Source organism: Botryllus schlosseri, chromosome 16 (assembly GCF_051294905.1).
Source record: "Botryllus schlosseri isolate E-star chromosome 16, Bs_hap1, whole genome shotgun sequence".
Lineage (NCBI taxonomy): Eukaryota > Metazoa > Chordata > Ascidiacea > Stolidobranchia > Styelidae > Botryllus > Botryllus schlosseri.
In genome coordinates, this window is record NC_137251.1 from 20,627,739 (window position 1) to 20,642,015 (window position 14,277).

The window sequence follows — 14,277 nt, forward strand, 5'->3', positions numbered from 1 at the left end:
GAACGGGTATCTTCTGTCGATAAGGTCGTACACTGATCTTATTCTTGCTTCAATCAGACTTGAATATTCGTATCATTATATCTGACTGTATTTTTTGATAGTGATGAGTGCATTGTCGGTATTATGACGTCACCTCAGTTTTTTACCGCGATAGGCCTATATGGATCGCATGTTCCGGTTCCCAGTGCGCTCTCGTGCATGTATGTCTGTCTTGTATAGTAACCCACAATATGTCACCATATCGTTGCAGCGGAATCAAAGTTACTTGTGTCCATATTTCAATATCTTTTGGCATATCAGATAGGAGGTCACGAAATAGCATAATATAAGTAAGTCATTATACCTATAAATGTGATTACGTGAGTATAGTCAGGATCAATTAAACAGTGTATTCACATTGAAATGAGCCCGAATATTCTCGGCTGACACTCGTCAGGGGCAATCGTCAGCAACCAGCAGAGAATTGGAAAGAACATTGCACACCAACAACCGCATCACAAAACATGACGTCACCAGCGTGAAATTCCGAATGAGAGCGAGACAGAACTAAAATTAATAGCAATATACGCAATTCCTGATGATATCGGCCGATTTGATCAGGAATTATAACAAATTTTAGGCGCTTCGCGCCTTTTTTTAGTCGGAACGCCCGCTAAACGAAGACCAGACACAGATGATTAGTAGTGGTGAAAAGCATATAGCCTGAGGGGAGTCTGGCGGGCGAAGGCCCCCAAAAGTTCGGTTTATTACCCTATGGGAAACCGGTTGCGCGGTGCTGTCCTAGGGTCTGCGCAGTAAATTGGCGTATTCGCGCAGATTCGTGAAAAGTTTGAGGTGACATTAGTGACGGGCCAACCCTACTTATTCGGTGTTGCAAGAGTCGTGGGAGGATATGTATGCTCTTATTAATGAGCGATTCTCAACTTTTCGTACCTTTACTCATGTCAACGCCTTGTCTTGTGAGAATATTGCAGGAAACGTGATACTATCGACACCACCATGGGCAACGTCACTTCCCAATGTAGATTCCTCACTATCACTCTCAATTAGTAAAGAAACATCTCCAAAAACTGTCATAGTACTCTTCAAGGATCACATATCTGCGAACTATGAAGAACGCACTGAGATCTATACAGACGGGTCTAAAACAGAAACGGGATGCGGATATTCGGTTTACGTTCCTGCACAAAATATAAGTATTGCGTGCCCGCTTCCAAGAATTCTTTCGATCTTTTCAGTGGAACTCATTGCGATCAAACATGCCCTACTATGGGTACGGCAAAGTCAAGTTACTACGAAAGTTGCAATATTCAGCGATTCCTTGAGTGCATTGGACGCGATCAAACATTCGGGACTATATCACACGGCACTGGTGAATGAAATTATTGAGCTGAACCATCAGTTGCGAACAGCAGAAATCACCATATCGTTTGTATGGGTGCCTGGACACTCCGGAATACGCGGTAATGAATCTGCAGATCAATTAGCTAGGGCGGGAGCTGCTAATACACACATACGTCGGAATCATGCTATCCCACTCGCCGACGTACGGTCGTACTTGCTAAAGAGCTGCAAAGATGAGTGGGACCGCATTTATCAATCCACAGATACTGGGAGAGCGTACAAAGATCTGCGACCCTCGGTACATGACAGACTATCGGAAGTGGATACAAGGTTGGGAAATTCGATTTTGCTGCGGTTAAGAACGACGCATTGCAGACTAAACCACCATCTCAACAAGATTGGATGCATCGACTCGCAACTGTGCGAAGCATGTGGTATTGAGGAAACCGTAGAGCATTATCTCATGAATTGTAGAAAATACCGCTATCAAAGAGAACGCTTACGACGTCATGCAGAGTCGAAGAATGTAAATTTCGACATGCGAACCCTACTGACTGATCCACAAGTACTGCGATATGTTGTTGAATATGTTAGATCGACTCGAGGAATATTGTAAAACCTTTTTATGTGCATATGTGTAGGCCTAACTATCTCAGTTATATATTATGAACTTTCTGTTTAACTTGTTTCTGTCCGTGGCGCAAAAAGCCTTCAGTTGTGATAAGCGCCACTCATGCCAATGTTTTTACCTATAATAATAATAATAAGTGACGGGCCAGATTACTTTGGTACGTTCTAAACTCGGCTGTAAGTCGTTAGGTTAACTTTACTGCATCTCTTTGTTGCCGTATGGCCACGATTATGAAATTTGACTCTTTGTAACTTCCTGAAATCGCATCGCGCATCAAGCTTCGAATATTCACTCTATCGGGCCATATTTAAAATGTTGCCGCAGTTCGCTGAATATAGCCGCGGCGTCGAATTCATATTTCGATTCAATCAAAATGGCCGACGAATTATTCTTCTGTCAATTTATGGTTGTTTCTAGCAATTATCCTTGTTACACGTACACCACATTAATACCCTCAAGTTCAGATTACTCTACACTACAATTCTACCTTTTTCTTTACTCTTACACGTCAAATTTTGGTGGTATTAAGTTCATTTGTTCCGTATAAGTTCAAATAAACTTCAATAAAATATATGCCTCGTCATAACACACTTCTTTTACAACCATTCTCTCGAATTTCATACAGTGTTCACCGTGTAACAGAGGGTATTAAATGCACTTGTACCAAAAATACAATGAACTTGTCATAAGCAGTTACCAGTAACCTACCTATGAGAGATGAGAATGATGCATCTGATGACCCGATATTGTTTTTCTGCTGATATCTTGCTTGGTGGGAAGGTAATTCAAGTAAGCCAACTGGTGATTATAATGAAAGGAATTAGGTGGAAAGAGTACATTTTCATATTCATGCATGACATAGATAGAGCTATTGTTGGGTACCGGTATTCAAACTGGTTCTGTATTTAGTTTTACCATTATGCAGTAGCTGCATATTTATAATTTGGATTTTCATTGTTTGAATGAAAGGAACTCTTCTGATATCTTTCCGGCGTCACATTTTTTGTAAATGTGAGAATTGACTATGAATATATTCGGGACTAATGCACGATGCAACGTAACTCGTAGAAATGTAAGGCCAAGGACATAGGAGTATGTGCATTTTCCGCCCGCATATCTGTTGTCATGGTGCACACTATAGCCTATGACGACAGTGTCATACAAATGATCGCATGATCGAAGCACCACATGATTCATATTTCCGATTGTTAATTACAGGCCTTATGGGTATTCTTTCCGGTGATCTTCCCGCTAGTTTAGAGAAACGATCCACCGAATATTAGCCTTTTGGGATTACGTCAATTTTCATTCTTCAAATCTGAAATATGTTGCTAACAGATAACTATATTATTACACCCGCCTTTAAACCAATTAAACTGTAGCCTGGTCTATAATGACAAAAACCCACGGCTTTGTCTAGCGATTATTCACTTTATTAATTCTCAGACCGTTTTATACTATGTAATGTCACCTTATTTTATTCCTCTAATCTCAATAATACCCCAGGGATCGATTCTTTACACAAAATAACTTCTGGATTCGGTGATTGCCAAAAGTGATATCCCAATCGTCGCAATACTTGAGGTTGTGCGCTCACCACCTTCTGTCGATGCCTATCTTTAATCTCAGCACGACTATTTGTGAAATGTATATAGCGGCGATTCATCGATTTTAATTCACCCTGTATTATGGACTTAACATTTTCTTGTTTAGTTATGTGGAATAAAGTCTCGTTGCCTTTATATTCATCATATTTAGGCGTCTGTCCAAGAGTTTGCCCATGTGCCGCTGCCACCCCCGTCTCGTTTAAAATTGCACGTCTGCAATTTAATAACACATTTTTGAATTCGTCAATCGGGAAATTGATGTCGAAACTTTCAAGCAATATTAGCTGAACTTGTTTCCATGGATGGTAGCCATTTTGCACATGTTTACAAGACTCATGCCTACAATGTTGTAGTAACCGTCGACATATTTGTTCTGCAATTTTGTTTGAACTCACTTCACCCCCAGTTGTATCGCCCCCTTGATTATCAGCGACCACCGTCCACACGCCTGGGTCTTGGTCATCCGCCGCGAACTGCATCCAATAAGATCGAGACAGACCATCCGATGTGAACACTTCATCTGTTTTCAAATTAATAACTCGTTTTATCTGAAAACCGGACAAATAACTCAACCATCGTTGTAATAACAGGTCGGGGCTAGGATGCTTTGCCCGGCTGCTCATCCTCTGAAGTAGTCCATATACTCCAGCGTTATCTGTGATTATTGTAAAAGGAGTACATCGTAAAGTAGTTTGCCATTTTTCAACCGAATCACGAAGTGCCTTCAACTCTTTAGTACAAGCATTATACGCTCGCGCGGTAGAAGTGACCCACTTATGGCTATAATATGCAAGAGGATACACCGCGTCGAAAGGGTGTGTGGCTCCCAGTTCTGTTTGGAACATTACTGCCCCAAACCCAACGTCTGAGGCATCAGTCTCCACAAACAATGGCAATTTGGGATCAAAATGAAACAGAATCTGAGGATCATCAAGACTATGCTGAATTATTTTAAAATCTTCTAAAAGTTGCCTTGTCCAAAATACGGGCGTTAATTTTGCCCTCGTTGCAGGCACATTTCCCGTGAGCGAATCAAAGTTCGCTAGTTTTACGCTTAGTTTTGGTACATGATCAGAAATATACCGTATAGATCCTATCCACCCACGCAATTCGTAAATATTTCTTGAGGGCGCCATAGTTTTCAGCGCAAACAAGCGTTGAGGTTGGACTTCAATAGTGCAGCCGGTTATTGTAGAACCCAGCAGTTCGATTTTTCGTTTACCAAAATAACACTTATGTATACTAACCGTCAATTTCATTAGTGCAAGTTGCTCGAATACAATTTTAAGAAGGATTAAATGATCATTCACATTTTTTGTACATAAAAAGATATCGTCAATATAAGCCTCAATTGGGTTTGAAAGTAATTCGTCCTTTCTACCTTGGGACTTCATATAAGCCCTATATTTCTTAATAACTGGTTGTATAACCCCCTTTAAGACGTTGATAGTAAATAAGGCCCCACTAAAGAATAGCCCCATGGGTAATTTCCGATATCTTATATAACGCCCTTTTACCGCAATTCCCAGGAAATGTCTTGATTCTTCGGCCTCGTCAATATGGAAATAAGCCTTTTGTAAATCGATCAATGACAGGACTTCGCAACCTTGAGCCAATTGCTTCATATCTCTTACTAGCGGTATGGTCATTTCCATTATTCGGATTTTTGCATTTAATGGCTGCAAATTCTGTACTACACGCCATTTTGGGTCCACCCCTCAGATTTCATTTGGGCGCGGTTCACCTTTTGCGGAACCACAAATATAGGCAACATCCAATCCGCAAACCCAACTTCTGCAATACCAAGATGCAAAAATTTTTCAATTGCTTCTTCCAAAGCAGTTGATTGTTCTTTACCCCTTAAATTATAAGGCGAAGACACAAAGGGAGGAGTCGACTCATCTTTTAATTCTATTTTACATGGATACCTCATGGCTTGTTTTCCCTGCAAATGCCCAACAAGGTCTTCCAATTCTGTGGCAAACGGCTCATACACCGCTCTCCATGTTTTTTCGTCTAGATTAGTATTGGCGTCGTCATTAAGATCGGGTTGTTGGAATGGCGCTTTTGACAGCATTACGGATTGCTTACGAAGTTCTTCCAACTCCAATCTAACCTCTATATCCGATTCATTTTGCAACACATATTCCGTTATTGGACCACAAAATACCTTTCGCGGGAAATATTTTGGCCTTTTATTTGTCGTTAAAAACGAGGCAAATAAATCTCCACTATGAGATTTTTGATGTTTCGGTACGCCTACGTCAACATCCACTTCGGGGCCTATTAGATCGAAAAGATCTTGCGTCCTAAAACTTTTCGACCCGTCGCACTCACATTTTACACCCAATGTGACCAAATTCCGTGCCTGCACTTCACCACTATTTTCAGCGCAAACCCTAAAGGCGCTGTCGATATTATATTGGCACGGGTGCGACTTTCCAATTTCTAACGACCTAACATTCGAAACAGCTTCGCGATTGCTGTTTTTCACGTTATTTCCTTGTTTGGCCAAGTTTTTTATTCCCCGCACTTCACCATCATATTCTATTACGGCATGTGTCGACAATGAACACGGAACACCTATTTCGGACTGAGCCAGCTCGTGACTTGCAATTGACGGGCTCTTTAACACCGTATCAATTGAAGGCAGCGGTATAACCTTGTCTATCCAATGATATCCAATAATATTTAACGGGACATTACCACACGCAAAAGGAATTGAAACCCCATCAATTTCTATATATATCAATGACTCGACCTGTGACGACCCACCTATACCTTGTAAATTCATACGCAACGAACACCGCCTTCGCCAACTATTGGGATAAGCTAATCTCGCCATTGACGACATCATCAAATTTGGCACGCTTCCTGTATCTGCTAAAAAATTTACATTAGTATTTATATCGACTAGGTACATCAATTCACCCCCAAAAAGCTTTGCGAAATTACATTCATCAGAATCTTTAATTTCCCCAAACATACTAAATAACGGTAATGACAAATTATTTATTATTCTCATAGTTCTATGTGGTAATAGTTCGTCTGCACACTGGTTCAAAAAATGACCCAGTGTAGCTAACCGTTTTTTGACAAATTCACCCCAGTTTTCAATTCAGAAGCCTACCAATGAGGAAAGGGCCGTTGCTGATCATTTGGAGGATAAACCACAGGATTAGCACTAGCCATTGGCGCCTCAATATTTGGCGGTTCAAAAATTGGTCTATTTCGCCAATTTAATGGATCACGGCGTTTGGGGCGCTTGTCAAAATATAATTCGCATAACCGCGCTCTCTCTTGCAAACTGGGGGACCCTTGATCGGCGAAATATTGGTTTAAATCTTGGATTGTCATTAGCTTTCTGCGCTCCGGGTTTTCACCTCGGAGGAAAGATTCCCACTTAGATTTTACTTCTTCAAACAATGGACTTGGAAGTGGTTTCAAACGAGGGCGGACAATCCATTCACCCTCCTCATCTTTAGTAAGTACCAGTTGGTTAATCCAGAGAATTACTCGACATAAGCACTGTCTAACAGAATGGCCGACGCTTTTACATAAGTAGCACACCATTAACTTCAGGCCATTAGAAGGATGCGTATACAATCCAAGCTTTTCAAAGATGTTTGGGTACAAGTGAAGTAAACGCCGTAGACTTACACGGCACCTGTGTGAAACATGAAAACATCGGCGTGTGCAGTGTTTTACCAGTAAATGAACAATGCTGTACTTGAACATCGAAAATATGGGCATTAGATTCACTAGGTCTCATATGGAACAAGTGAATTAAACACCCTGACCTACCTATAGCACGGGGACAAATAAGAGAGAATTGATTAGTGAAGCGCGGCCGAGAAAAAGGCGGTTCCTCGCAAACCTACGACCCACGAACACCGTATCATTCCACTTCTGCAGGTCGGCGAAGCAGGACATACAACGTACTACGCCTGGTCGAGTCGGGAGCACTACGCGACGTGCGCGACTGCATACTATTTATGAGAGATCATGGGCTGTTGGTGCGAAAGATGAAGTGCCGTAAATGTGAGCGAGTAATGAAGGAGGAAACGACTACAACGATGGACGACGGCTGGAGATGGAGGTGTAATCCTTGCAATACCACGGCGACCATACGCAAACATTCACTGTTCGCGGGAAGCAAGGTAGAACTCCCGAAATTACTGATATTGTGCTACTTTTGGGCCCACGACGCCCTACAGACTCAGATAGGCCACGAAGCCGAAATCAGCAAACGTTCGGTGGTTATATGGTGTGGCCGACTGCGGAAGATCTGCGCGTCTGAATTCCAGCGAAATAAAAGCCCCTTGGGAGGCGTTGGAGGTTGCGTTATCCTGGACGAGACTCACTTGGCAAAACGAAGGGCTGCTGCATCCGGCAAGCCGGCGATTAAAGCCATATGGGCTTTCGGAGGAGTGGACAAGGCGACGGGGAAGATGTTTGTGGAAATAACCGCTGACCGAACGGCGGCGGTGTTTCGGCAACTCATTGTAGGCAACGTTGCCAGTGGATCTACGATTTTGACCGATGCCTACCCCTCTTATAAAGGAATAGAGAGCTGGGGACGAGACTACAAGCATGGCGTCGTGGATCATAGCTCGACCTTCAAAAGCCCCGAGGGTGTCTGTACTAACGACGTGGAAGCATGTTGGAGCTCGCTGAAGTACCACCTACATCGGTCCCGAGGTTTAGCACGCCACCTGTTGGCGGATTACGTAGGGGAATGGCTCTGGAAAAGACAACACCAGAAAAGTGACAGATTTCTTGAACTACTACGAACCATAAACAGAGACCCTCGGTACAGTTTTGACAAATACGACGCGAGCCCCGTGAAACTTTAGTCGCGACCCATGACCTATCATAAAGAGACGTTTTGTTTGTGTTTTTCAGACAATAAACCGAACACTTTCGTAAATAATACCTAGCTTATGCAGTGGGCTGAGCCTCCTATTCCGCCCCAATGGACCACGCTGCTTATATTCTTCTTATCGCTCTTGGTGTCATTTGCCCACCTAATCGCCTGCTGCCTGCGGCGGCGGTCGGCGTGCGGGGATCCACAACTGCCATAACGAACAGAGGACGGACCTTTACCCAGGGTAAACTAGGCGAACTGAATGGTTCTTTGCCCGAAGATTGGGTTGAGCTCAATGCTACACATTGGGAAAACTACGATCTTATGACCATGTTCAATGGAACAAAGGAGCGACACGTGTACAGACGACCGGAATTATTCCATAGTCAATCTTTTGGCTACGTGGTGGCTGAGCGGATTTCGTTGCAACAAATGGCTTTCCCGCGGGGCCGCTATTGGACTAGCGTGCGAGATTTTGAGCGGAGGTGCTTATGCCAACGGGGACTAGGACAAATTTCACCAAACCTTTCCTTCGCCATCCTGAATCAAGAAACACTATTCGTACGCCCAATTGGACATAACATCAGAATTCAGTGGTTTTGGGACGAAACCTGGGAAACCACTAGCGAACGATGGGAACCCAGACCGTCTTTTGACGAGTGGACCCACCTAAACGATACCTTGATGGCGATGACAAAATTCAAACTGGTCATGTTGCGAACGTTTGCAGGCTTCTCGGCAGTAAGGGCGACTTGCCGAACGGAACGAATGACAGAAGAGACCTGGAACTGGACTAGGGTAAACCGATTGAATAGGTATAACGCAAGCAGCTCCAGCGTCGCACATTGCTGGCGGGGCCGTATCGTCCAGAGTGAGGGGATATGGGAGACCTATTACGACCAGGAGACTGGTAGAAAGGTCTATCATCTTGTGGGGCCGCCCACAACTTCCGGTTCCCCCGGAACATGCGTTTTTTGCAACATTTGGGGGGAGGTCTCTGCTTTGGAGCCGAGTCAGGCGGACATAATAATACAAGAGGTGGATACCATCCGTGCGGATTCCCTGTGGGAACGACAATGGCGGCCCATGCAGAACTGTAGAGCTACGGCAGGCCTGATTTCCCAGGAGCACTATGACTATGTCTGGCGGGTCTTCCGATCCTCACCCGTGCCACCAAGGACGGGAATGCAAAAAATTGCACACCCCCCTTCCTGCAACCTATGGCCGGTCGTGAACCTCAGTAGATGGGGGGATTTACCAACCACGAAATTTCCTCGGAGGGTACGGTGGATACAAACATCGTTTCCAAATTGGAAAGGCCGAGATGAACAAGGTCTCAATTGGGATAGTTTTTTCGACGATTTTACTACACGGCCCCCGGCACCTTACAACGTTTTGCCAATTTGGCGGACGCATCCTTCTCTAGTCCGCGGTGATCCCGCGTGCGTAGAAAGGGTAAGATACAACCACTGCCAAGATCCGGTCGGGGGTCCAGAATTAAAATCTGCCTTTTGGAACCAAGTGCACTTCGATCCGGAGCGTAACCGACCACGCTTCCCAGGGGGACCGATCGAAATAAAAGGCGACATAATGGGGCGTGGACAACGGTTGCCCAAAAAGAAAAGGCACAGGAGGTTCTTCGGATTGCTCTTTCTACTGTTTGCCACCATTGCCACCATTGCTGTGGTGGCCACTGTTGCTGATAAACTACACAAGGAGACTGAAGATCTAAGTAACCAAATCAATGACAGGATGATTCAGGCTACGGAGAGATCGACCGAACTAGGCATGAAAATAAATGAACTATCCCGGCTTCAGTCGGCACAGCAAACCAAATTGGATCGGTTGATCGCGAACATGGAGACCAGGGCCTCACTGACTGATAAACGACTGGTGTGGATGCAACGGATGATGGAAAGAAATCGACAAATGATACTGCGACAGGCCACCGCGACCCTCTCACAGTTTCAAAATTTTAAAGAGAAAAGTGAAGCCGAACTCGCCATCGATCGATTGGTCATGAGTGAATTGACCAACCTGACTGGCAGATCAATTTTTGATGCGAGCAAAATTTACCGGACACAAATTCAACATGGGACGTTGCGCGTACAGGAATACGCTCAGCAGCTCGCTGCCTATAGAGATGCTTATGTAAATGAGTCGGATGACATCGGCTACCAACTTCGAGCGAATCGGCTCCGTCTGGACCAGGCTCAGCAGGAGGTAGATCTTGGCATACAAGTATGGAGGGAAGACCTCAATAAGAGTGTGTACATGAATATCTCAGACTGGCGCTATGAAAACGTATCAGTGAAACCCTTCGAGTTTGCTGGGGGGGAGGAGTTCATGAAGAACTTCGGAAAAACTATAGAAGAAATGGCAAACGGGGCCGGAGGTGTGATAGAATCTGTCGGAAAGGGCGCGGGAACCTTGTTACAAAAGGGACTCGGGGCAGTCGGTGACATACTTGGAAAAGGATTGGGCGGTCTGTTCTCTGGTTTGGGTTCCATTCTACTTCCCGTGGCCCTCATTCTGGGGGCAGGAATCATTCTGTTCTGCTGCATTAGGTATCACAGCGTATGCTGCCCTAAGCTAAAATCGAAGGTGCAGAGGAGGAACACTGGCACCCAGTTAACAATGTTCATCACGTCAGCACCCGCTTACACCAAGCCGCGCAGATTCATGATCCGACGGTGATCAACTGCCTCCCAGGACACCAGACTTCGACTCGGACTGACATTTGAACTTTTATGTACGACAGATTACTAGCTTAGACTAAAAATGCGGATAACTACCTACCCAAACGGATGCGGGCCCGGACAGACCCTGTTGATGGTCGTATGGATAAGCTTCGTAAAACCCCAGACCAACGAAGCCCTACTCCCCTTATCTGTCATGCACGCGGAAAACATGGAAAATTTTAACCTTACGGGATGGACACTCCTGGGTGACCAGGTTCAAAGGACAGTAAGCCTGAATCAACTGTTTCGACTATCTGGAAAATGGCCGGAAGGTTTGGCGGAACGGAGATTCCCAATACTCGTCGAATCGCCCACCTTTGGACAGATGCGAGCAGGCCGTGGCCGACTGTACAAATTACTGGCAGATTTGAATCACGGAGCTCGGTATTGGGACTCAGCGCGTGGATACGAACGAGCATGTAGGTGTGATCGACGGACGTCCGGAATATTACCGAACCTCTCCCTGCGGGCATTGTTCGGGAATACCACGTACCATCGCAATAAAAGCTTCGGATTAATACACACCTGGGAGCATGAAAAAACCCCGGGTCAACCCTTCCCACTCGACCCTGGAATTCGACAAGTACTAACGGTATTGAAAATACTAGTTATGAATATGTTGGCACGATACGCAACGGTGAGATTGACGTGTGAGTTTCACTCGAACGGGGTTGAGGGATGGATAGTTAAAACGCACCGGTTTCAGACCTGTGCGAACTCCGAATCTCGCGGAATGAGTTGTGTGGGATGTGCGATTGCTGGACGCCGTCTCATCGCCAATGCTCTGGGACGGGATATCGTGATTCTTGAAATCGACGACAGTATTAGGGGAACTGATGCAGATATACAGCTGACCGACTCGTACAACCAATGGCCGGGCGGTGTCCCAGTACCTCTATTAGAAAGTGACCTAGTTTGGCTACGAGCTCGAAACAAGACGGGCCCTAGAGATAGGCCCGTGAATTTCGATGGCCATGGCCGGTACAGACGGAAGATTCACGCACTCATCAGGTTCCTGAATAGGGACGCCCAAACACTGAACAATGACAAAAACTTTCCCACCCTCCTGCAAGGGAGCTTACGATGCGAACGGAAAAAGAACAAACGGAAGTGCCGAAACGCCGTAGGAGGCCTAAAAGTGGCACTGGCATATGGGGAGGTGACATATGACCCCTACGAAAACCAGCCTGTGTTTGCAGACCACCGGTACGGCCGGATGTATATAACGTCGCTGGGAATTGACGATCAGGGAACGACGTCTCGCAACTCGTCCATGGGTCGACTACCCTGCGACCGGGCCGAGGGACTGAGACCCCTCATGGTGTCAGCAACCGCTGAAAATTCAGGACGAGAGAATAAAAACATAAAGGATTGGCTGACTCGCCTGGGAGCGTTTTACGTAACAAGGGTGAGGAGGATCTTGGGCGAGGCAGCCGCTCCGATGACGAAGATGCGGGAAAACCACGCGGGTTGGAATCAGTCGTTGACACCGTTGGAAGTTTTGCCTTTCCAATGGGCCCTGAGGGTAAACCAGACTCGTGAGAAACAGCGCGATAAGGTGAATATGGCTTTACTAAATTATATGGCCACACAAAAGTTGCGGGAAGCACGCCAATTCGAGCTGAAACTATTCAAACCCAGGACGGCTTATAAGGCCCTGCTGTGCGAAGGAAAAATGATCTACATTCCTCACGCCACATATCCAGCAACGACTACAGAACCGCTGCCACCACCGCTCACGCCCCGTGCTCGAACCAAAACGGCCAGTGCAACTCCTACCACCCCACACGAGACCGATCGGGAAGAAGATTCCGATTTTGCCTACGATGAAGATTACTACGAGTACGCTTACGACTACAACAACAGTTGGTACGAGCCCGAGTATAACGAAAGTGGTTACGGGGACTATTATAGTGACGAGTACTCTGCAGTGGCCGAAGAAGAAACATCTGATAGGCTGCTCGTTCACAGGTCCACGATTGCGACCACAAGGGGTACGCAACCCACGTCTCTATCATCGAGTGAGGTCTCAGCGATTGCGCAGGAAACTAGCGTCAGAATAACAACACCAGTAAGAGTTCCCGTAAGCTCAACGACGGGATTCGAATCAACGAATCACCGACTGGCAACCCGCAGCGTTGCTTGGCCAACTCATGTTAGTACATCTGAGATACTCATGACGACGCAATCCCAAACCCCGGCAGCACCCGGACCGTTCACGACGCAACAAACAAACCCGGTAACAACCTCCCGTAGCGGGACTGGCGATACCTTGCAAACGGACTCCCGACCTACGTCCGGTTCTACTACAACGAGCCCTCCCACAGTAGATAATCAAACTTCGGCCGAGTTTTTTACGGGCACCTCTGGTGTGTCCACTGTACCAAAAATGAGCGCGACACTCACGAAGATGACTACTTGGGAAACAACGAAGGTCACACTTCTGCAAGAGACTACTCATCAGACCCGCGTACCTGTGGCTTCAGAACTGTCAGCGGTAGAAACGACTGTATTTGAACCTGCAACTATTACAGACGCCACAGCGCCGCGGACAACTGAAGGCACGTACTGGCTCCCTACTACAACCGTCACCACAGAAAACACCGTCTTTCCTGACACTACAACGCATCTCGCAACTACCCGCCTTAGATATTCGGAAAAACCCAGTAAACAAACTCGAAGAACGCCGTTGCTCGGTCAAGAGACCGCGTTTGCGGCGGTGGAAGCGTCTCCTGAGGGACCCACTACGTTCGTTCCGTCAATGTCCACAACCGAAGCCTTGATTGCGACGACGCCTACAGCCATTATCAGTGTGGCCAGTTTGAAATTGGCACAGGGGGATTCGACGGTGAACACCAAAGGGTCCCAAATCACATCGACCCCCCGCGATACTACTACAGATTTAGTAAGGTATACGAAACGGGTCGAGACGACCGCAGCGGCCATGGCAACAACCGGGAGTACCGCTGCAGCGGGCGCTCCTGTGACATCTGGTCAAGCCTCAACAGGGCATTCCCCTGGCGCCGTGGATGCGCCTGCTGTATCAGAAATGAGCACAAATCCTGCAAAGACGACTACTCAGGCAAC

At 46.0% G+C, this 14,277-nt stretch overlaps 1 protein-coding gene and 1 long non-coding RNA gene across 2 annotated transcripts in view; one reads left to right on the top strand and one right to left on the bottom strand.

Annotated features, from left to right (window-relative positions):
- The window catches only part of LOC145459406 (uncharacterized), a 261,295-nt gene that overhangs the window by 237,561 nt on the left and 9,457 nt on the right, over nucleotides 1-14,277 (bottom strand). The gene's annotated exons all lie outside the window — the stretch shown is intronic.
- LOC145459455 (uncharacterized) lies at nucleotides 859-2,118 on the top strand. The gene has a single exon (XM_080338090.1). The coding sequence runs from the start codon at nucleotides 893-895 to the stop codon at nucleotides 1,958-1,960; it is 1,068 nt and encodes a 355-aa protein (XP_080194216.1). The 5' UTR covers nucleotides 859-892; the 3' UTR covers nucleotides 1,961-2,118.